This window comes from Branchiostoma floridae, chromosome 4, assembly GCF_000003815.2.
Source record: "Branchiostoma floridae strain S238N-H82 chromosome 4, Bfl_VNyyK, whole genome shotgun sequence".
NCBI classification, from domain to species: Eukaryota; Metazoa; Chordata; class Leptocardii; order Amphioxiformes; family Branchiostomatidae; genus Branchiostoma; species Branchiostoma floridae.
In genome coordinates this window covers 3,627,294-3,650,458 of record NC_049982.1, presented here as the reverse complement: position 1 = coordinate 3,650,458, position 23,165 = coordinate 3,627,294, and the positions used below count along the sequence as shown (strand labels likewise).

General features: G+C 46.6%; 2 protein-coding genes and 1 long non-coding RNA gene across 4 annotated transcripts in view; 1 reads left to right on the top strand and 2 right to left on the bottom strand.

Annotated features, from left to right (window-relative positions):
* LOC118414485 (mediator of RNA polymerase II transcription subunit 25-like) lies at nt 1-17,792 on the bottom strand. 2 transcript variants are annotated; one of them, XM_035818551.1, is made up of 12 exons: nt 17,605-17,792; nt 16,655-16,749; nt 15,068-15,412; nt 13,548-13,676; nt 13,314-13,396; nt 12,284-12,449; nt 11,386-11,568; nt 10,764-10,892; nt 6,709-6,789; nt 4,548-4,622; nt 1,570-1,740; nt 763-819 (listed from the first exon to the last, which is right to left on the bottom strand). In XM_035818551.1, the coding sequence occupies exons 1-12, from the start codon at nt 17,705-17,707 to the stop codon at nt 778-780; spliced, it is 1,602 nt and encodes a 533-aa protein (XP_035674444.1). In that variant the 5' UTR covers nt 17,708-17,792; the 3' UTR covers nt 763-777. The 2 variants fall into 2 exon arrangements, with proteins under 2 accessions (XP_035674443.1, XP_035674444.1); XM_035818550.1 differs by lacking the exons at nt 763-819; nt 16,655-16,749; nt 17,605-17,792 and adding exons at nt 1-663; nt 15,747-15,917.
* LOC118413013 overlaps nt 1-23,165 on the bottom strand; it is a 711,153-nt gene that overhangs the window by 29,373 nt on the left and 658,615 nt on the right. The window lies entirely within an intron of this gene.
* Nucleotides 1-23,165, top strand: part of LOC118414515 — a 660,232-nt gene that overhangs the window by 17,859 nt on the left and 619,208 nt on the right. Inside the window, exon 2 of the long non-coding RNA XR_004830988.1 lies at nt 22,190-22,194. This is a non-coding gene — a long non-coding RNA (uncharacterized LOC118414515). The remainder of the gene's footprint in view (nt 1-22,189; nt 22,195-23,165) is intronic.

Below are 23,165 nucleotides of genomic sequence, written 5' to 3'. Positions count from 1 at the left end.
TTAGATGTGGAACAAACTTTATTTTACATGGGATTCCCGTTAACATAAGCAAAATTTAACTTAACGTCTTGGGCATTCCTGGATTGCAATTATAGAATAAACATTTAATGTGTTGGTAAATGAAAAAAAAGCATATTATTAATGATTGAGAGCATTTTGTGAACGACTCATGTTCTGCATGATTCTCCAAACCAGATATAAAATAAAAGCGGATATAAGAATTTAAAAAGTCTGTTTCTGGTCTGAAGGCCTGAACATTGCAGACTCATCATCCCCATCACCATTGATAGGTAGGCATGGGGGCGATCATCATGATGTATACAACAGTCTTAATCAAATATGGGGCAGTCTAAATTAAGCCGTAGGGACAGTCTTAACTAAATATGCAGACGGACATATTGATCACGAACATGCTTCCCAGTACTATCAGTGCAGATCCTGCAGATGTTGGTATCAGTTCAGAAGATCATGTACATATGAGAATCAGTTCAGAAGATCATGCAGATTGGGGTCCTCGAGCAGGTTTTGTTGGAGACTTCCCATTGGCTGTTGCGGCTGAGGAGGGTGCGGGGGCAGCTGTTGCATCATGGGACCTTGTGCATGAAGCTGCTGCTGCCCTGTCCACTGGTTTGGGTTGTGCATCTGCTGGGACATCTGCTGTTGCTGTAGGGGAGGATAAACACCATCAGCACATAACAATCAGCACCTAACCCTCGGCATCTGCTGGTACATCTGCTGTTGCTGTAGGGGAGGATAAACACCATCAGCACATAACAATCAGCACCTAACCCTCGGCATTTGCTGGGACATCTGCTGCTGCTGTAGGGGAGGATAAACACCATCAGCACATAAACCTTCAGCACATAACCATCAGCACCTAACCATCAACATCCACTTGGACATCTGCTTCTGCTGCAGGGGAATGATAAATACCATCAGCACAAAAACCATCAGCAGGTTACCATCATCATCTGCTGGGATATCTGCTGCTGCTGCAGGGTAAGGAAAATACCTTCAGCACATAACAATCAGCGCCTTAACATCTGCTGGGACATCAACTGCTGTTGCTGTAAGGTAGGATAAACACCATCAGCACATAAGATCAGCATGTAACCATCAATATCTGCTGGGACATTTGCTGTTGCTGTAAAGAAAAGATAAACACTATCAGCATCTAACCATCAACATCTGCTGGGACATCTGCTGCAGCTGTAAGAGAGGGACAAACACCATCAGCACATAACCATCAGCACCTTATCATTAGCACCAAACCATCAGTGCCTAACAATAAGCAACTTATCATAAACACCTAACCATCAGTATCTGTTGTTGTGACAAGGATAGCTATTGGCTTGAAATAGGATTATGATTGGTTATCTGTTGCTGAGACCAACATCACTATTGGCTACCTGTTGCTGAGACGAGGATTGAGATTGGTTATCTGTTGCTGAGATGAGGATTACTATTGGTTATCTGTTGCTGAGACATGGATTGTGATTGGCTTCCTGTTGCTGAGACAAGGATTGCTATTGGTTAAATGTTGCTAAGACGAGGACTGTGATTGGTTACCTGTTGCTGGTTGAGGAGCAGGTTGCGGAGCTGCTGGTTGGTCTGCTGTTGCTGTAACCTCTGCTGGATCTGCTGCTGTCTCTGCTGTTCCATGAGCTGCTGCTGCTGGTTCAGCTGCTGCTGCTTCTTCTGAGCCATCTCCAGCGTCTGCTGCAGCTGCTGGATCTTCAGCTGCCACAAACAAACAAACAAACAATCAAACCGTGTGGGACCGCGTAGCGCAGTGGGACCGTGTTCGCCCCGTGACCGAGAGGTTGCATGTTCGAATCCCCCTGCCGTGTTACTGATCTTGTGCCCTTGGGAAAGGCACTTAACACGGCTTTCCTCACTATACTCAGGTGAAAATGAGTATCTAGCTTCGGCTCACGGTGATTTACATCATTCACCCGGACGGGAGACCTGGCGCATATGAAAGGGTACGTCACCCCGTAAGGTGCAGTATAACCCCGTCGTGTGTAAACATGTGCGAACATGTGCGATCACGTCGACCAATGATGTATGTTCGTCTGTATCTCTGTGGATCTGCCGCTACCAGCCCAAAACTGCCTAGGCAGATCCGTGTAATGAGTTGTATCATTGGCAAATAAATAAATAAATAAATAAATAAACTGTCATTTGCAGGGACAAGAAAACAATCAGCAGCAGGGACAAACAAACAGAAAATCATTAGCTGGAACAGCAGTGTGAGGAAACACATGGCAGAACTAACTGGGTCTCCAGTGCTGACATGTGAGACCTACAGCACTGCTCTACACAAGTGCCGACATGTGGGGCCTACAGCACTGCTCTACACAAGTGCTGACATGTGAGACCTACAGCATTGCTCTACACAAGTGCTGACATGTGGGGCCTACAGCAATGCTCTACACAAGTGCTGACATGTGGGACCTACAGCACTGCTCTACACAAGTGCTGACATGTGGGACCTACAGCACTGCTCTACACAAGTGCTGACATGTGGGACCTACAGCACTGCTCTACACAAGTGCTGACATGTGGGACCTACAGCACTGCTCTACACAAGTGCTGACATGTGGGACCTAGAGCACTGCTCTACACAAGTGCTGAGATGTGTGACCTACAGCACTGCTCTACACAAGTGCTGACATGTGGGACCTACAACACTGCTCTACACAAGTGCTGACATGTGGGGCCTATAGCACTGCTCTACACAGGTGCTGATATGTGGGGCTAGAGCACTGCTCTACACAAGTGCTGACATGTGGGACCTACAGCACTGCTCTACACAAGTGCTGACATGTGGGGCTACAGCACTGCTCTACACAAGTGCTGACATGTGGGGCTAGAGCACTGCTCTACACAAGTGCTGACATGTGGGACCTACAGCACTGCTCTACACAAGTGCTGACATGTGGGACCTACAGCACTGCTCTACACAAGTGCTGACATGTGGGACCTACAGCATTGCTCTACACAAGTGCTGACATGTGGGGCTACAGCACTGCTCTACACAAGTGCTGACATGTGGGGCTACAGCACTGCTCTACACAAGTGCTGACATGTGGGACCTACAGCCCTGCTCTACACAAGTGCTGACATGTGGGACCTACAGCCCTGCTCTACACAAGTGCTGACATGTGGGGCCTACAGCACTGCTCTACACAAGTGCTGACATGTGGACCTACAGCACTGCTCTACACAAGTGCTGACATGTGGGGCCTACAGCACTGCTCTACACAAGTGCCGACATTGGGCTTGGTAAGGCTACAGCACTGCTCTACACAAGTGCTGACATTGGGCTTGGTAAGACTACAGCACTGCTCTACACAAGTGCTGACATGTGGGACCTACAGCCCTGCTCTACACAAGTGCTGACATGTGGGGCTACAGCACTGCTCTACACAAGTGCTGACATGTGGACCTACAGCACTGCTCTACACAAGTGCTGACATGTGGGACCTACAACACTGCTCTACACAAGTGCTGACATGTGGGGCCTACAGCACTGCTCTACACAAGTGCTGACATGTGGACCTACAGCACTGCTCTACACAAGTGCTGACATGTGGGGCCTACAGCACTGCTCTACACAAGTGCCGACATTGGGCTTGGTAAGGCTACAGCACTGCTCTACACAAGTGCTGACATTGGGCTTGGTAAGACTACAGCACTGCTCTACACAAGTGCTGACATGTGGGGCTACAGCACTGCTCTACACAAGTGCTGACATGTGGGACCTTAAGCACTGCTCTACACAAGTGTCGACATTGGGCTTGGTAAGGCTACAGCACTGCTCTACACAAGTGCTGACATGTGGGGCTACAGCACTGCTCTACACAAGTGCCGACATTGGGCTTGGTAAGGCTACAGCACTGCTCTACACAAGTGCTGACATGTGGGACCTACAGCACTGCTCTACACAAGTGCTGACATGTGGGACCTACAGCACTGCTCTACACAAGTGCTGACATGTGGGGCTAGAGCACTGCTCTACACAAGTGCTGACATGTGGGACCTACAGCACTGCTCTACACAAGTGCTGACATGTGGGACCTACAGCACTGCTCTACACAAGTGCTGACATGTGGGACCTACAGCACTGCTCTACACAAGTGCTGACATGTGGGACCTACAGCACTGCTCTACACAAGTGCTGACATGTGGGACCTACAGCACTGCTCTACACAAGTGCTGACATGTGGGACCTACAGCACTGCTCTACACAAGTGCTGACATGTGGGACTTACAGCACTGCTCTACACAAGTGCTGACATGTGGGACCTACAGCACTGCTCTACACAAGTGCTGACATGTGGGGCCTACAGCACTGCTCTACACAAGTGCCGACATTGGGCTTGGTAAGGCTACAGCACTGCTCTACACAAGTGCCGACATTGGGCTTGGTAAGACTACAGCACTGCTCTAGGTAAGCTTCCAACATCCTGAAATGCAGGGTCATTGGATTAACTCTATCTCAGTTGCAAGATGGCTGCAAAGACAAGGTGATCTTGACTCACCAAGTTGTGGTGCCGTTCCTTGTCTATAGTGGCCACGGGAGGGTGGGGAGTTACAGGGTGGACAGAGCTGGGCACCTGGAGAAAAACAGCACCAGTTGTCACTATGGAAACTGGAGAGAAGCCATGTCATCGCCATGGTAACTGAAGAAACCATCCCTGTCATTGCTATGGACACTGGATAAAAAATCACAGTCCATAACCATGGAAACTAGAGAACAACAGTCATTACTACAGAAACTGGAAGGGCAGACTGACAGTTGTTACTATGGAAACTTGAAGAAGACCAACATTGGTCACCAGGAAACTGGCGAGACAACACTATTACAGTCTGAAAATACAGACAGTTATCACTAGAGACAAACCAACAGTTGTTACCATGGAAACTAGACACAGACCAACAGTGGTCTCCATGGAAACTAGAGACAGACCAACAGTTGTCTCCATGGAAACTAGAGACAGACCAACAGTTGTCTCCATGGAAACTAGAGACAGACCAAAAGTTGTCTCCATGGAAACTAGAAACAGACCAATAGTTGTCTCCATGGAAACTAGAGACAGACCAAAAGTTGTCTCCATGGAAACTAGAAACAGAGCAACAGTTGTCTCCATGGAAACTAGAGACAGACCGACAGTTGTCTCCATGGAAACTAGACAGAGACCAACAGTTGTCTCCATGAAAATTGTTGAGACACCAGTCATGACCATGGAAGCTTACTATATTCTCAGTACAGACAATAGCTTCTGTGTGATCTCAGTACAGACCAGATCTACTGTGTGATCTCAGTAAAAGCCAGACCTACTGTGTGATCTCAGTACAGGCCAGGCCTGCTGTGTGATCTCAGTACAGGCCAGATCTGCTGTGTGATCTCAGTACAGGCCAGATCTACTGTGTGATCTCAGTACAAGCCAGACCTACTGTGTGATCCCAGTACAGGCCAGACCTACTGTGTGATCTCAGTACAGACCAGATCTACTGTGTGATCTCAGTAAAAGCCAGATCTACTGTGTGATCTCAGTACAGGCCAGATCTACTGTGTGATCCAGTACAGACAAGATCTACTGTGTGATCTCAGTACATGTCAGATCTACTGTGTGATCTCAGTAAAAGCCAGACCTACTGTGTGATCCCAGTACAGGCCAGATCTACTGTGTGATCCAGTACAGACAAGATCTACTGTGTGATCTCAGTAAAAGCCAGATCTACTGTGTGATCCAGTACAGACCAGATCTACTGTGTGATCTCAGTACAGACCAGATCTACTGTGTGATCTCATTACAGACCAGATCTACTGTGTGATCTCAGTACATGTCAGATCTACTGTGTGATCCAGTACAGACCAGATTTACTTTGTGATCTCAGTAAAAGCCAGATCTACTGTGTGATCCAGTACAGACCAGATTTACTTTGTGATCTCAGTAAAAGCCAGATCTACTGTGTGATCCAGTACAGACAAGATCTACTGTGTGATCTCAGTAAAAGCCAGATCTACTGTGTGATCCAGTACAGACCAGATCTACTGTGTGATCTCAGTACAGGCCAGATCTACTGTGTGATATCAGTACAGACCAGATCTACTGTGTGATCTCAGTACAGGTCAGATCTACTGTGTGATCCCAGTACAGGCCAGATCTACTGTGTGATCTCAGTACAGGTCAGATCTACTGTGTGATCTCAGTACATGTCAGATCTACTGTGTGATCTCAGTAAAAGCCAGATCTACTGTGTGATCTCAGTACAGGCGGGATATACTGTGTGATCTCAGTGCAGGCCGGATATACTGTGTGATCTTAGTAAAAGCCAGATGTACTGTGTGATCTCAGTGTGATGTACAGGCAAGATCCCCTCTAGATGGACTGAAATGCTTGATTACACTGCATTTGTCACATCAACATGCACACTGAAATATAAATTTCATCATGTATAGAACTCTCCATACCTCTTTGATGAAATTGTCAAACCATGTTCATCAGTATTTGGTTGTTTCTATGTTGTCACAGTACTAGCTGATGGGTATAGAGTGCTACCAAAGTTGTGGAGAGTGCTAGCTGATTGGCTGTGGAGAGTGCTAGCTGATTGGCCGTGAAGAGTGTAAGATGATTGGCTGTGGGTAGTGTTATTTTATTGGATGATTTCCAACTGATTGCTGATTGGCTAGCCTACCTGGTTCATGTTGCCTGATGAAGTGCTGACAGCTGATTGGCCACTGCTCATCATGTTTCCTCCTCCTCCCAAGCTTCCAAACTGTAAAAAGAAACATCATAAAGAATTGATCCAACTGGTGCTTACAAACTGCTGTTTGTAAAGGTTGGGAACTGCTGACTGTCACATCAGGTAAAGGTTGGGAACTGCTGATTGCCACATCAGGTAAAGGTTGGGAACTGCAAATTGCCACATCAGGTAAAGGTTGGGAACTGCTCATTGCCACATCAGGTAAAGGTTGGCAACTGTCTGCTCATTGCCACATCAGGTAAAGGTTGGGAACTTCCGTTTGCCACATCAGGTAAAGGTTGGGAACTGCTGATTGCCACATCAGGTAAAGGTTGGGAACTGGCGATTGCCACATCAGGTACAGGTTGGGAACTGCTGATTGCCACATCAGGTAAAGGTTGGGAACTGCTGATTGCAACATCAGGTAAAGGTTGGGAACTGGTGATTGCCACATCAGGTAAAGGTTGGGAACTGCTGATTGCAACATCAGGTAAAGGTTGGGAACTGGTGATTGCCACATCAGGTAAAGGTTGGGAACTGGTGATTGCCACATCAGGTAAAGGTTGGGAACTGGTGATTGCCACATCAGGTAAAGGTTGGGAACTGCTGATTGCAACATCAGGTAAAGGTTGGGAACTACCTGCTCATTGTCACATCAGGTAAAGGTTGGGAACTGCTGATTGCAACATCAGGTAAAGGTTGGGAACTGCTGATTGCCACATCAGGTAAAGGTTGGGAACTGCTGATTGCAACATCAGGTAAAGGTTGGGAACTGCTCATTGTCACATCAGGTAAAGGTTGGAAACTGGTGATTGCCACATCAGGTAAAGGTTGGAAACTACCTGCTCATTGTCACATCAGGTAAAGGTTGGGAACTGCTGATTGCAACATCACCCTAGCGAACATGGGACTTATGAACAATTCACTATGGACCATGGTCCTCTTTTCACCCACAGTAAGTCCAGTGGTCTGAAAATGGACTTACTCCGGGAGGATGGCTTTATAACCATGACCATCTTCTCCTCCCATGGACTTACTGTGGACAGGCTGGATCTGTCACCCAGCTGCCCTGCTCAGTAGAGGCCCATGTGTGCTTCTGAAGTTGTATCTGAATTAGTAATGCCAGATGTACCATGTAATTGGGATAGCCACAAGACTCACAGTCTGTTTACAAGTTGTTATTGATGGTTCAGTGTGTTAGCCCCTTTTGTGCTCTTTTCAGTTCTCTGGTTGAAGAAGACCCACAAACATCAGCTTGTTACCAGGTTGGATTGTTCCCTGGTTACATTCTGGGAGGTGGTTTGCATCTATTCTGCTTTTATATATAATCCTGAATTGGGCTGTTCACATCCATTCTATTTTGGAGGGGTACCTAAAAGAGTTTACAGGTTCTGTCCACAGTTAACTGGAAAATGCAACTCTGCACATGTATAATCCCCTAGGAAAGAAACTGTTTATTTGCCACACTAATGGCACACTAAACCAACACTTACCCAACCTGAGGTCACATGATGGATCAGGCCAGCAGTACCCTGATAGGTCATGTGACCTGGTCACTCCATACCAAGTTGCCAAAATGAAACAAACTAAAGAATTTGTGCCTTTCTCCACCCTAAGAGATAGACAAGGGAGCACTGACTAGAATCTAGGGCAAGTCATTCCCTCCTGAGTTGTGTTTAATTAGAAAGACACGGTCCTCTTTGTAATACTGAGTTTCCCCCACATCTAAGGGAAGGGCTCTGACAGAGGGGTCATGAGGTCATGAATCTTCTAGGTCACTGAAAGGTCAGATTGCTATTATTAGATTTATCAAAGATGAACATGAGTCTAGAAGAGAAGACAAGTTGCTTAGTTCTCAATCCACAGTATACTTGAATGAAACTGAAATAAGCCAATTGCAAGAATCTGGAGGTATTAGAGTTTTCCACAGAACTGAAGGAAATTGTAGGCACATTGTAAACATGACAACTCCCTGGGCAGCGTACCAGTGGAAGTGGTCACACCAAATTAATGCTGACTCCAAATGATACCTACAGCCAACCACTGTCTCAAACCATGTGTTTGCCTTGTGAGTACTACATCTATCTTAACTCTGTAAAAAGTAGGAAATCATCAGGACTAGAACTGGATTGTGTTGTTCAGATGCATGAGATACATCATGTACATGGTGGGTTTGGTTTTCATGGTCCTGATCATCTTTGAACTTCTGAAATTTAGTCCAATTACAGTGGGTTTATTAACAGCAGAACCCTGTAGAAGAACACTTGACAAAGCTGTAAGGGGCTCTCCTTCTATGTGACCCCCATCAGCAATACAAGTCAAGACTACATGACCCCACCCCCTGTTATAATTAAAAACCCATCTGTCTTGCATGTAATCCTTAAACAAACAAAGGTGGTCTGTAACCCCAGGACACTGCAGCTACTGGTCACTGCATTTCTCTATTGGCCTCTCACTGACTCAGTAACAATTGTCATGTAAGTAGCAATGTTTGTAGACCATGATCAGTGTTAATGACATCATAATAGTGGATATTGTTGTCTCTCACATTATAATGGACTCCAGAATAGAATTATAGCTTTTCAGGTGTTTCTGATATCATTTGAACCAGCCCATCTTAATTCTGAAGTCATAGTTTCTTGTGCAGGACCCTCCTGTAGGTTGAACTAACAAGCATGACAAATTGATGTCACCCCATGATGAGCCCCAGAGATAAAGAACAGAGGGGCCCATCTTACACATGTGGTGGGCCTTCTCCCAGCACTGGTGATTAATGAGCAGGACATAATAGGGACTAAAGCTGGACTTACTCTCTTAATCAGTGTGAAGGACTCAGTGCGGATAATAGCCCACCAAAGCTAACACCAACAGCCCTCAGACATGGTAACATGGGGTGGACTTATTCTGGGACTAACTCCCCTTTTGCCAGCAGTAAGTCCACCTTCTGTCTACCTTCAGTCTGTGTTAAAACCCATGTTCGCAAGGTTGGGAACTGCTGATTGCAACATCAGGTAAAGGTTGGGAACTGCTGATTGCCACATCAGGTAAAGGTTGGGAACTGCTGATTGCCACATCAGGTAAAGGTTGGAAACTGGTGATTGCCACATCAGGTAAAGGTTGGAAACTGGTGATTGCCACATCAGGTAAAGGTTGGGAACTGTCTGCTCATTGCCACATCAGGTAAAGGTTGGGAACTGCTGATTGCAACATCAGGTAAAGGTTGGGAACTGCTGATTGCAACATCAGGTAAAGGTTGGGAACTGCTGATTGCCACATCAGGTAAAGGTTGGGAACTGCTGATTGCAACATCAGGTAAAGGTTGGGAACTGCTGATTGCAACATCAGGTAAAGGTTGGGAACTGCTCATTGTCACATCAGGTAAAGGTTGGGAACTGATGATTGCCACATCAGGTAAAGGTTGGAAACTACCTGCTCATTGCCACATCAGGTAAAGGTTGGGAACTGCAAATTGCCACATCAGGTAAAGGTTGGGAACTTCCGTTTGCCACATCAGGTAAAGGTTGGGAACTGCCTGCTGATTGCCACATCAGGTAAAGGTTGGGAACTGCTGATTGCAACATCAGGTAAAGGTTGGAAACTGCTCATTGCCACATCAGGTAAAGGTTGGGAACTGCTGATTGCCACATAATGTGAAGGTTGGGAACTGCTGACTGTCACATCAGGTAAAGGTTGGGAACTGCTGATTGCAACATCAGGTAAAGGTTGGGAACTGCTGATTGCCACATAATGTGAAGGTTGGGAACTGCTGACTGTCACATCAGGTAAAGGTTGGGAACTGCTGATTGCAATATCAGGTAAAGGTTGGGAACTGCTCATTGCCACATCAGGTGAGGGTTGGGAACTGCTCATTGCCACATCAGGTAAAGGTTGGGATCTGCTGACTGTCACATCAGGTAAAGGTTAATCACAGCTGACCTGTTGCTCAGTACTTGAGTGGGGAAACAGGTGAAGGTTGATTAAATCAGGTTTAATATCAGCTAACTTACCTGTTGTTGAGCAGATGAAGGTGCCTGTTGTTGCTGTTGTTGTTGTTGTTGTTGTTGTTGCGGGGGAAACTGCATCGGTGCCGTGTTCGGCTGCTGCACAACCCCCAGCTGCTGCTGCTGCTGCTGCATCTTCAGAATAATGTAAATTAAAGTAACATTATCGTCTGCCCTTTAAACAGATTATTATTAAAGTCAGAGGATACCGACTAATCAGAAGGCCCCATTTCACATAGGTTATGACGTCATAGAAGAACAACAATTGAATCTAAGCGATTAATTAAACTAAAACCACTCCACCTGGATCCAATCAGAAGGAGGGGTACATTATGGTAGGCTGCCACTAGTTTTTCCAAGGTTCTCACTGGTTCAAAAATACAGGGTATATGTCTTGTTCTCAGGGTATTTCAACCATTAGTTGAGTTCTTACAGCCCTAAACAATAAAGCCAAAATGGTGCCAAGCTTTATACTGTCAAATTTGATCACAAGCAGTGGGACTATAGCTTGTACCGGGGGAGGTGGTGAGATTTTACAGTCTGGCATGTCTGTGCTGAAGACTTACTCTCTGCTGTACACTTTTAATGGACCAAATAAACCATTATTATTATTATTATTAAGACTTACTCTCTGCAGTGCTTTCTGCTGCTGTGCCTTCTTGTGGTTGGTGATGACCATGCGGATCCCGTTGACGAAGCTGGTCTGGTCGTGCGGAATCAGTCCCATAAACGCCCGCTTCTTTGCGCTGTAGAGCAACATCAGCACCCGGACATCGCACTGGGTCACATGTGGGAAATGCACACATCCCGCCTGTAACAAACAAACTGGGTCACATGTGGGAAATGCACACAGCCGGCCTGTAACAAACATACTGAGTCACAAGTGGGAAATGCACACATCCCGCCTGTAACAAACAAACATACTGGGTCACATGTGGGAAATGCACACATCCCGCCTGTAACAAACATACTGAGTCACATGTGGGAAATGCACACATCCCGCCTGTAACAAAAAAACATACTGGGTCACATGTGGGAAATGCACACATCCCGCCTGTAACAAACATACTGGGTCACATGTGGGAAATGCACACATCCCGCCTGTAACAAACACACTGAGTCACATGTGGGAAATGGTTGTTGGAGAAGTGTAAACATGTTTGTTTGTTTGTTTGTCTGTCTTATACTTACGAAGCCACCTGCCATCACTCGGTACAGCGCCCGTAGAGCGGCCTGGTGGTAGTTGGAGAAGTTTAACAGTTATTGTGTTTGTTTGTTTGTTTGTTTGTTTGGTACTTACGAAGCCGCCCGCCATGACTCGGTACAGCGCCCGTAGAGCGTCTTGGTCGTTGTTGGAGAAGTTTAACAGTTATTGTGTTTGTTTGTTTGTTTGTTTGTTTGTTTGGTACTTACAAAGCCGCCCGCCATGACCCGGTACAGCGCCCGTAGAGCGTCCTGGTCGTTGTTGGAGAAGTTTAACAGTTATTATGTTTGTTTGTTTGTTTGTTTGTTTGTTTGGTACTTACAAAGCCGCCCGCCATGACCCGGTACAGCGCCCGTAGAGCGTCCTGGTCGTTGTTGGAGAAGTGGAAGCCGACCGTGCGAGAGTTGCGGAAAAGCGAGCCCAGCGACACCAGAAGCTGCTGCGGAATCAGCTGCATGATCAGCTTGCTGGGCCACTTGTCCGCTTGGCTGGGAGTAAACAAACAAACAAACAAACATGTCAGCTTGATGGGCCACTTGTCCGCTTGGCTGGGAGTAAACAAACAAACAAACAAACATGTCAGCTTGCTGGGCCACTTGTCGGCTTGGCTGGGAGTAAACAAACAAACAAACAAACAAACATGTCAGCTTGCTGGGCCACTTGTCCGCTTGGCTGGGAGTAAACAAACAAACAAACAAACACGTCCGCTTGGCTGGAGACAAACAAACAAACATGTACCGGTGTAAGGTACAGGTGTATGGTGTAAAAGTCATTACAGGTGTAAGGTTAAGTACTTACAGGTGTGAGGTACAGGTGTTTGGTACAGGTGTAAAATTAAGTACTTACAGGTGTAAGTTACAGGTGTAAAGTTAAGTACTTACAGGTGTGAGGTACAGGTGTTTGGTACAGGACCTGGTGTAAAATTAAGTACTTACAGGTGTGAAGTGCAGGTGTAAAATTAAGTACTTACAGGTGTGAGGTACAGGTGTAAAGTTAAGTGCTTACAGGTGTAAGGTGCAGGTGTAAAGTTAAGTACTTACAGGTGTAAGGTGCAGGTGTAAAGTTAAGTACTTACAGGTGTGAGGTACAGGTGTTTGGTACAGGACCTGGTGTAAAATTAAGTACTTACAGGTGTAAGGTGCAGGTGTAAAGTTAAGTGCTTACAGGTGTAAGGTGCAGGTGTAAAGTTAAGTACTTACAGGTGTAAGGTGCAGGTTTAAAGTTAAGTACTTACAGGTGTGAAGTGCAGGTGTAAAGTTAAGTGCATACAGGTGTGAGGTGCAGGTGTAAAGTTAAGTGCTTACAGGTGTGAAGTGCAGGTGTAAGGTACAGGTGTAAAGTTAAATACTCACAGCGTCTCTCCCGGCTGAATGGACACCTGACAGGCCAGTGACCTGTTGACCTTCTGTGGAAGGTCACTCGGACTGTTCTTGGGCTATGGGAGAAACCAGAGTAAGTTCAAACGGGGTCAAACTGACAAGAATTTTTATCTTATGGCTTATGGTCAACTTTCTGTATTTGTAACTATTGTGGGACAAGGTGACAGTTCTGTAAAACATTATAGACACGGACTCAAAACAACTTACCGGAACTTCCTGCCATTCCAAGGCCCCTGTCCAGATAGGAACTCTTGTCTGATTTGCTGCCTGCTGAGACTGCATCTGCACAGGAGCTGGGGCGGCTCGGGGGCCTTGCTGCACGCCTGTCTGCATTGGCTGAAAAAAAAATGTTTATATTGACTGGCAGAAACATGTAAATAGTCGTCCAGCAGGAACACAAACAAGTAAATAGTCGTCCAGCAGGAACACAAACAAGTAAATAGTTGTCTGGCAGGAACACAAACAAGTAAATAGTCGTCCAGCAGGAACACAAACAAGTAAATAGTCGTCCAGCAGGAACACAAACAAGTAAATAGTCGTCCAGCAGGAACACAAACAAGTCAACAGTTGTCTGGCAGAAACACAAACAAGTAAATAGTCGTCCAGCAGGAACACAAACAAGTAAATAGTCGTCCAGCAGGAACACAAACAAGTAAATAGTCGTCCAGCAGGAACACAAACAAGTAAATAGTCGTCCAGCAGGAACACAAACAAGTAAATAGTCGTCCAGCAGGAACACAAACAAGTAAATAGTCGTCCAGCAGGAACACAAACAAGTAAATAGTCGTCCAGCAGGAACACAAACAAGTAAATAGTCGTCCAGCAGGAACACATACAAGTAAATAGTTGTCTGGCAGGAATACAAACAAGTAAACAGTTGTCTGGCAGGAACATAAACAAGTAAACAGTTGTCTGGCAGAAACACAAACAAGTAAACAGTTGTCTGGCAGGAACACAAACAAGTAAACAGTTGTGTGGCAGGAACATAAACAAGTAAACAGTTGTCTGGCAGGAACACAAACAAGTAAACAGTTGTCTGGCAGAAACACAAACCACTAAACAGTTGTCTGGCAGGAACACAAACAAGTAAACAGTTGTCTGGCAGAAACACAAACAAGTAAACAGTTGTCTGGCAGGAACACAAACAAGTAAACAGTTGTGTGGCAGGAACATAAACAAGTAAACAGTTGTGTGGCAGGAACACAAACAAGTAAACAGTTGTCTGGCAGGAACACAAACAAGTAAACAGTTGTCTGGCAGGAACATAAACATGTAAACAGTTGTCTGGCAGAAACACAAACAAGTAAACAGTTGTCTGGCAGGAACACAAACAAGTAAACAGTTGTCTGGCAGGAATACAAACAAGTAAACAGTTGTCTGGCAGGAACACAAACAAGTAAACAGTTGCCCGGCAGGAACACAAACAAGTAAATAGTCGTCCAGCAGGAACACAAACAAGTAAATAGTCGTCCAGCAGGAACACAAACAAGTAAATAGTTGTCTGGCAGGAACACAAACAAGTAAATAGTCGTCCAGCAGGAACACAAACAAGTAAATAGTCGTCCAGCAGGAACACAAACAAGTAAACAGTTGTCTGGCAGAAACACAAACATGTAAACAGTTGTCTGGCAGGAACACAAACAAGTAAACAGTAACTGTTATAAACTGTACCTGAGGCTGGGACAGTGTGAATAGTGATGATGATGATGATGATGATGATACTGTACCTGAGGCTGGGACACAGGAAACTGCTGCTGCTGCACTCGTGGAGCCTGTGTCATGCTGGGTATCATACCGGTGTTCATGGGCGGTGGCTGGCTGGTAGAGATGGAGCTGATGAGGGGGCCAGACTGGGCCAGATTTGACTGGGCCAGATTTGACTGGGCCAGATTTGACTGGGCCAGATTTGACTGGGCCAAGCTGGTGGGGCCGGCCATGGACTGGGCCAGACTGGACTGGGCCAGACTGGACTGGGCCAGACTAGAAACACCTGCCATGGATTGGGGCAGACTCGATTGGGCCAGACTAGAGGGGCCGGCCATGGACTGGGCCAGGCTGGTGGATGTAGGCATCTGGAAAAAAAGGAGGCCAAAAGCTGGTCAAGAGAGAAATTCAAATAATTCACAACAACCAAGGACAATGAACTACCCGTGCGGGTGTGTGCAGAAGTGCTTTACCTGTGAAGCTTGATGCAGGTGCCTTACCTGTCCAGGTGTGTGCAGGTGTGCCTTACTTGTGTAGGTGTCACCATGTGTGCAGGTGCCCCTAACCTGTACATGTGTGTGCAGATGTGCCTTACCTGAGCAGGTGTGTGCAGGTGTGTGCAGGCATGCCTTAGCTGTACATGTGTGTGCAGATGTGCCTTACCTGAGCAGGTGTGTGCAGACATGCGCAGGTGTTCCTTACCTGTGCAGGTGTGTGCAGGTGTGCCTTACTTGTGTAGGTGTCACCATGTGTGCAGGTGCCCCTAACCTGTACATGTGTGTGCAGATGTGTCTTACATGAGCAGGTGTGTGCAGACATGTGCAGGTGTTCCTTACCTGTGCAGGTGTGTGCAGGCATGCCTTACCTGTGCAGCTATGTGCAAGTGTTTGCAGGTATGTGCAGGCATGCCTTACCAGTGCAGGTGTGTGCAGGTATGTGCAGGCATGCCTTACCTGTGCAGGTGTGTGTAGGCATGCCTTACCTGTGCAGGTGTGTGTAGGCATGCCTTAGCTGTGCAGGTGTGTGCAGTCATGTACAGGTGTGTGCAGGTATGTGCAGGCATGCCTTAGCTGTGCAGGTGTGTGCAGACATGCCTTACCTGTGCAGGTGTGTGCAGGCATGCCTTACCTGTGCAGGTGTGTGCAGGCATGCCTTACCTGTGCAGGTGTGTGCAGGCATGCCTTAGCTGTGCAGGTATGTGCAGGCCTGCCTTAGCTGTGCAGGTGTGTGCAGGTGTGTGCAGGTGTGTGCAGGCATGCCTTACCTGTGCAGGTGTGTGCAGGTGTGTCAGGTGTTTGCAGTCATGTACAGGTGCGCCTCACCTGTGTAGGTGTGTCAGGTGTGTGCAGTCATGTACAGGTGCGCCTCACCTGTGCAGGTGTGTCAGGTGTGTGCAGTCATGTACAGGTGTGCCTCACCTGTGCAGGTGTGTCAGGTGTGTGCAGTCATGTACAGGTGTGCCTCACCTGTGCAGGTGTGTCAGGTGTGTGCAGTCATGTACAGGTGTGCCTCACCTGTGCAGGTGTGTCAGGTGTGTGCAGTCATGTACAGGTGTGCCTCACCTGTGCAGGTGTGTCAGGTGTGTGCAGTCATGTACAGGTGCGCCTCACCTGTGCAGGTTTGGGCGGGGCCTGAGGCTGCCAGCTTCCCTGCTGCTGCTGCTGTCCTGTGTTGGGAGCAGCTCCAGGCAGGCGGGAGGGTCCTCCTGAGCCGCAGGTAAATAAACAATCACTTTCACTAACTAGCACACCCAACAATAATGGTTCCCCTGGCCCCACCCTACTGTGGGTTAGGGAGCACACCCCACAATAATGGTTCCCCTGGCCCACCCTACTGTGGGTTAGGGAGCACACCCCACTCTAATGATTCCCCTGGGCCCACCCTACTGTGGGTTAGGGAGCACACCCAACAATAATGATTCCCCTGGGCCCACCCTACTGTGGGTTAGGGAGCACACCCAACAATAATGGTTACCCTGGTCCCACCCTACTGTGGGTTAGGGAGCACACCCCACCTTGATGGTTCCCCTGGCCCCACCCTACTGTGGGTTAGGGAGCACACCCCACTCTAATGATTCCCCTGGGCCCACCCTACTGTGGGTTAGGGAGCACACCCCACAATAATGGTTCCCCTGGCCCCACCCTACTGTGGGTTAGGGAGCACACCCCACCTTGATGGTTCCCCTGGCCCCACCCTACTGTGGGTTAGGGAGCACACCCCACTCTAACGATTCCCCTGGCCCCACCCTACTGTGGGTTAGGGAGCACTAATGGTTCCCCAGGGCCCACCCTACTGTGGGTTAGGGAGCACACCCCACAATAATGGTTCCCCTGGCCCCACCCTACTGTGGGTTAGGGAGCACACCCCACAATAATGGTTCCCCTGGTCCCACCCTACTGTGGGTTAGGGAGCACACCCCACAATGATGGTTCCCCTGGCCCCACCCTACTGTGGGTTGGGGAGCACACCCCACAATAATGGTTCCCCTGGCCCCACCCAGGTTATGTAACCAAGATTACCACTAAATTGTTATACTGTTCTATGTAACCATGAGTCACACCTGACACCGTTCTGGGCTCATTCTGTCGCCATGGCTGCACAGTGACGTTGGGAGAAGGCTGGCGCGCGCGTGCGATGGCTTCCTTCATGATGTGAGCTGCCATCTGCTGGGCTCCTTTGGGGGGGCCGGCTGGGCTGGGCTTGCTGGCAGGGGGAGGGGTGGGGGTCTGCAGAACAGATACAGAACATCAGGGGGGTCTACAGAACAGATACAGAACATCAGGGGGTCTGCAGAACAGATACAGAACATCAGGGGGGTCTGCAGAACAGATACAGAACATCAGGGGGTCTGCAGAACAGATACAGAAGTCTGCAGAACAGATACAGAACATCAGGAAGTCTGCAGAACAGATACAGAACATCAGGGGGTCTGCAGAACAGATACAGAACATCAGGGGGGTCTACAGAACAGATACAGAACATCAGGGGGGTCTGCAGAACAGAAACACTGTCTGAACATCAGGGGGTCTGTAGAACAGATACAGAACATCAGGGGGGTCTGCAGAACAGATACAGAACATCAGGGGGGTCTGCAGAACAGATACAGAACATCAGGGGGTCTGCAGAACAGATACAGAACATCAGGGGGGTCTGCAGAACAGATACAGAACATCAGGGGGTTAGGGTGGGGGTTAGGGTGGGGTTAAGGTTTGTTTGTTTATTAGGAATCTCCATTAGTTACATTGAACTAATCTTCCTGGAGTCCTTTACACACAATGAATAAAATACATAACAACAAATTATACAGATAATGTTGATCAAACAACTAGCATAAATCAATCATTAACATTCTTAACTTATCATATTATGCAATACATTAAATTACTCATAACGTCAATCAATCAATTCATCATTATCCTCATTCAATTAACATAAACAAAAACATTATTATCATATTATATCATACATGTACATTATATTATCATATATTGGATATTGTGGAGGTCAGAGGTCATGAAATTTACAGATGGCTTATAGTCAAGTTTACCACCATGAGCTGACAGGTGAGTTTTTATGTCTTTGAGGTTTTGTCCAGGACCAGATTTTTACTTTGAATGCCCGTGGATTTGAGGATGTAATGTGAATTGGTAAAGTGTTGTATGTTTTGATAGCTCTGTATAAGAAGGTTCGAGTAATGGCATTAGTTCTGGGTTTGGGTAGCAGGATTGCTCCTTTCTGTGCTAGTCTGGTGTTGTGAGAATGTGCGGTGTTAACTGTTTTTAAACGACTGAAAATGCATTTTGGCTGTTTTTCCTTTACTACTTTATGGAATATGTTGATAGTGCCTGTGAAAAGTCTTTCTTTTACTGAGGGCCAGTTTAAAGGAAAGCATCAGAAAATCTTCAATTCATTATTTTCCAGTAGTTTACTCATTAAAAAGTTGATTTACGTCAATTTTTACATTAATCCGCCCAATATGACCCTGTAGACACGTTTGAACTTCGCGCTTTCCTCCCCTCTCCCGCCGCGCTGGCCGATGACGTAATGGCCTCGTTCTGATTGCCTGCGCGCTGACGTCACAAATCAGAATTGAAACTTCTGGCCATGCCAGCCATTTTGCTCGGTGAACCTCGGTCCCTTCGGCGGGAAATCACACCGCCATTCTGGAAGCCAGTCCGTTGTTGTTGACAATTAACTTCGTGGACCTGTAAGTCGCGTTGTGAGCTGTCTACGAAGCCATAGTCCCCGGGAGACTGAACATGAATTAGCTTGTCTGCAGCGGGTGAACCGCGCGGCGACGGGACGAAATCAAAACAATGGTTTTTGGGGAGGTTCACGCACCGTGCCATTCTGGACTATTACAAGAGCGAGTTCGGGTCAGTTCTTACCTTCTCCTTTCCGAACAGCACAGTGATAATTACACGTAAGTTTCCACGAATTTTGGTTGAATTCACAGTTGTAGACCTCGTTTGTTCTACTGACAACATACCCTTGATCGCTACATATCGAACAACCCCCTTTTCGCGCCGAAACAGATAGCACCGCAACTTGTACAGATCGTGCGAGTTACGCCTCGCCTCTCACTTTATTTTCTGTTTCTTGGGTAAATTATCTGGACTGGTCGGTTTTTCAATCATGTAGCTTTGGCGGTGATTGCTGGGGGTTCATTCAAAACAAATCACGGACTCTGAAACGAAGCCGACATTTCGCGCCATTCACAATGCCGGCCTGTGTTGTATGTAAAAACAACAATGCTGTATGTATGTTTCGGCGCGGAAGGGGGATCGTTCGATATGTAGCGATCAAGGGTATGTTGTCAGAGAATGATTTTTTTTTAATGTCCCTGCCAGTTGGACAATTGTGAGTTCAACCAAAATTCGTGGAAGCTTATGTGTAATTATCGCTGTGCTGTCCGAAAAGGAGAAGGTAAGAACTGACCCGAACTCGCTCTTGTAATAGTCCAGAATGGCACGGTGCGTGAACCTCCCCCTCCACCATTGTTTTGATTTCGTTCCGTCGCCGCGCGGTTCACACGCAGGCAAGCTTATTCATGTTCAGTCTCCCGGGGACTATGGCTTCGTAGACAGCTCACGATGCGACTTACAGGTCCACGAAAGTAATTTTCAATGACAACAAACTGAACTCCAGAATGGCGGGGTGATTATTTACCGCTGAGAGGACCGAGGTTCACCGAGCAAAATGGCTGGCTAGAAGTTTCGGATCCGTGACGTCATACAATCTCAGACGATCAGAACGAGGCCATTACGTCATCGGCCAGCACGGCGGGGAGAGGAGGAGAGCGCGAAGTTCAAACGTGTCTACAGGGTCATATTAGGCGGATCAATGTAAAAATTGACGTACATCAACTTTTTAATGAGTAAACTACTGGAAAATAAAGAATTGAAAATTTTCTGATGCTGTCCTTTAACTGATTATGTAGTACGTCTAGGTTTGCATCAAAACATGCACCTGTTGCCAGCCTAGCTGCTCTATTCTGGATAACTTGCAGTTTGTCTAGGTGGGTCTGAGGCGATGAAGACGTGAGTACTAAGCCGTAATCTAGGTGAGATAGGACCAAGGTCTGTATCACAGTTTTCAACAGGTTGGGAGTGAAGTATTCCTTATATTTCCTAATTGAAGCAAGAGCTCCTGCCATCTTCATCTTTGTTTTGTTTACTTGTAGAGCCCATGAGAGCTGCTGATCCACAGTGACACCTAGTAAGTCCGCCTGTTCCACCTGTGTAATGATTTTGCCTTCGATGGAAAGTTGTAGCTTCGGCTTCCTTTTTAGCCTATGTGGTGAACCCAAGACGATTGATTTTGTTTTGCCAATGTTGAGGATTAAGTTGTTTGTCCTCACCCAATTCCATATCTTAGACAAGTCTGTCTGCAGCTTATTTTGTAATTCTGTAATGTCAGAAGCTGATGTGGATGGGGTGGAATCATCGGCGTACATCACAACCACACTTTGGGTAGTTACCGTTGGCAGATTGTTTGTGAAAATACAGAAGAGAAGGGGACCGAGGCAGCTGCCTTGGGGTACGCCACATTTTGTTTCAATGAATGATGAGTAGCTTCCATTCACAAACACGGCCTGTTTCCTGTTTTCTAGGTAGCTTCTTGTCCAGTTTATGGCAGATTGTGTAAAGCCATAACTTTGTAATTTGGCCAGACAGATCTCATGATTGATAACATCAAAAGCAGCACTAAAATCTAACAAAACTGCTCCTACTAAGTTACCCTTGTCTATTTCTTCCAGCCAGTAGTCTGACATTTGTGTGAGCGCGCTAGAAGTGGAGTGGAAGCGCTTATACGCATGTTGATTACCGGAGAAAATATCATTTGATACCATGTAAGTTTGTATTTGCTTCTGACATATTCTCTCCATGACTTTACTTATGGCAGGTAATAAGCTTATTGGGCGACTATTTGGTCCATTGAGTGGGGAGGATTTGTCTTTTATTAATGGAATTACTTTAGCTTTCTTCCATTGGGAGGGGAAAATTCCTTGCACAAGGGAGCTGTTGAAAATGTGGCAAAGTGGTTTGGCAATGTGGTTAGCACACAGCCTCAGCAAGGTATTGTCTATATCATCGTGCCCGGTGGCTCTGCCAGGGTGTAGTGATTTTAACTGTTCTTCCACCTGTTCTACTGATACTTGTTGAAAACTGAAAGAGTAATACTTTTCAGCCATGATATGTTCTTTAATTGGTTCGACTGCCTTGTCTGTGTCAGGATCATCGCCACTTGTGAGTCTTGAGACTTTCTCAGTGAAGTAATTGTTGAAATACTCCGCAATTTCAGCTGGTTTCATTAAAATTTGTCCATCTGATTCAATAAAGTTTGGTGTCTTACTGATGTTTCTACCCAGCATTCCATTTACTGTTTGCCAGAGTCGCTTGCTGTCGTTATTCCTACTATGTAGGTCGATCTGTTGTGTGTAGAATGACTTTTTCTTTTTTCTGTTTTCACGAACCACTATATTCCGCAGTCTTCTATAAGCCTTGTGGTCGGCTGTCTCTTTAGGTGGGGGTTAGGGTGGGGGTTAGGGTTAGGGTGGGGGTAAGGGTGGGGGTTAGGGTGGGGGTAAGGGTGGGGGTTAGGGTGGGGGTAAGGGTGGGGGTAAGGGTGGGTGTAAGGGTAAGGGTAGGTTGTGTAATTTTGAGGGTGGTCAGGCCAGGTTTGCTGGCTGGAGTCAGGGGATACTGATCATGTGGTTGGGGGTTATGGTGGAGGGTTATGGGGGGGGGGGGGTTCACTGCACGGAAACAAGAATATCTGGCAATGTCTGGTTTCTTACACTACCGTGTAACTTGACATGTCCGGGGCGTATAAAGGAATTTCGAGCCACGTTGTGTCCGGTGCCGAATATCCCCAATCATTGCCGGACATGGCCATGTCCGGTAGTTCGCGGTACCCACACACTGCGTGTTTTGAGAAGTGGTTGAGTGAAAGGGTAATGTGTATTCAAGTGATAATTGCTAACATGTTGTTTGAAAGAAAATGGTTCTAAACTGTATAGAAGTCTTACTGGAATGAAGACAAGAAAGTCTCTTTTTTTATTGTATCAACAAGGCTTATCATTATACTAAACGTAGAATTTTTTTCTAACTGTTGATTTGTTCAAATTATGTGTTTAATTTCCCTAACATTGTCACCGAACAGTGTGGAAAGCCTTTGTGTCCGTCATTCCGTGAAGGCACGGGGCCACTTACATTTTCGGACCCTAAGACCGTCAAGCCGGAGCAAAATTACCCCCAGGGTACCTTATGGGTCACCTGCGGTGTACTAAAGCGGGCCTGGTCGATAGAGGAAGGGTCCGACAAAGGGCCTCACTACTCACTAATATTTTCTAATATATGTCCCCAATTCAAATAACTTAAAAATATCTGTTCAGAGCACGGAGGTTAAAAAACGATTTTCAACCCCCTTTCGTGTGACCAAGGAGCTATTATCAAGAAAAAAAAACTCTTAGGTGTGAGAAAGAATGAAGCATAACATTATTGTATCGACTTCACTGTCGAGTGTATTTGCATACCTGACACCTACATACTAAATATCCTTTGTTTAAACGAAACAATGGACCTCTGGCGTCGCGAGCCCAAGCCGGGAAATACTAGC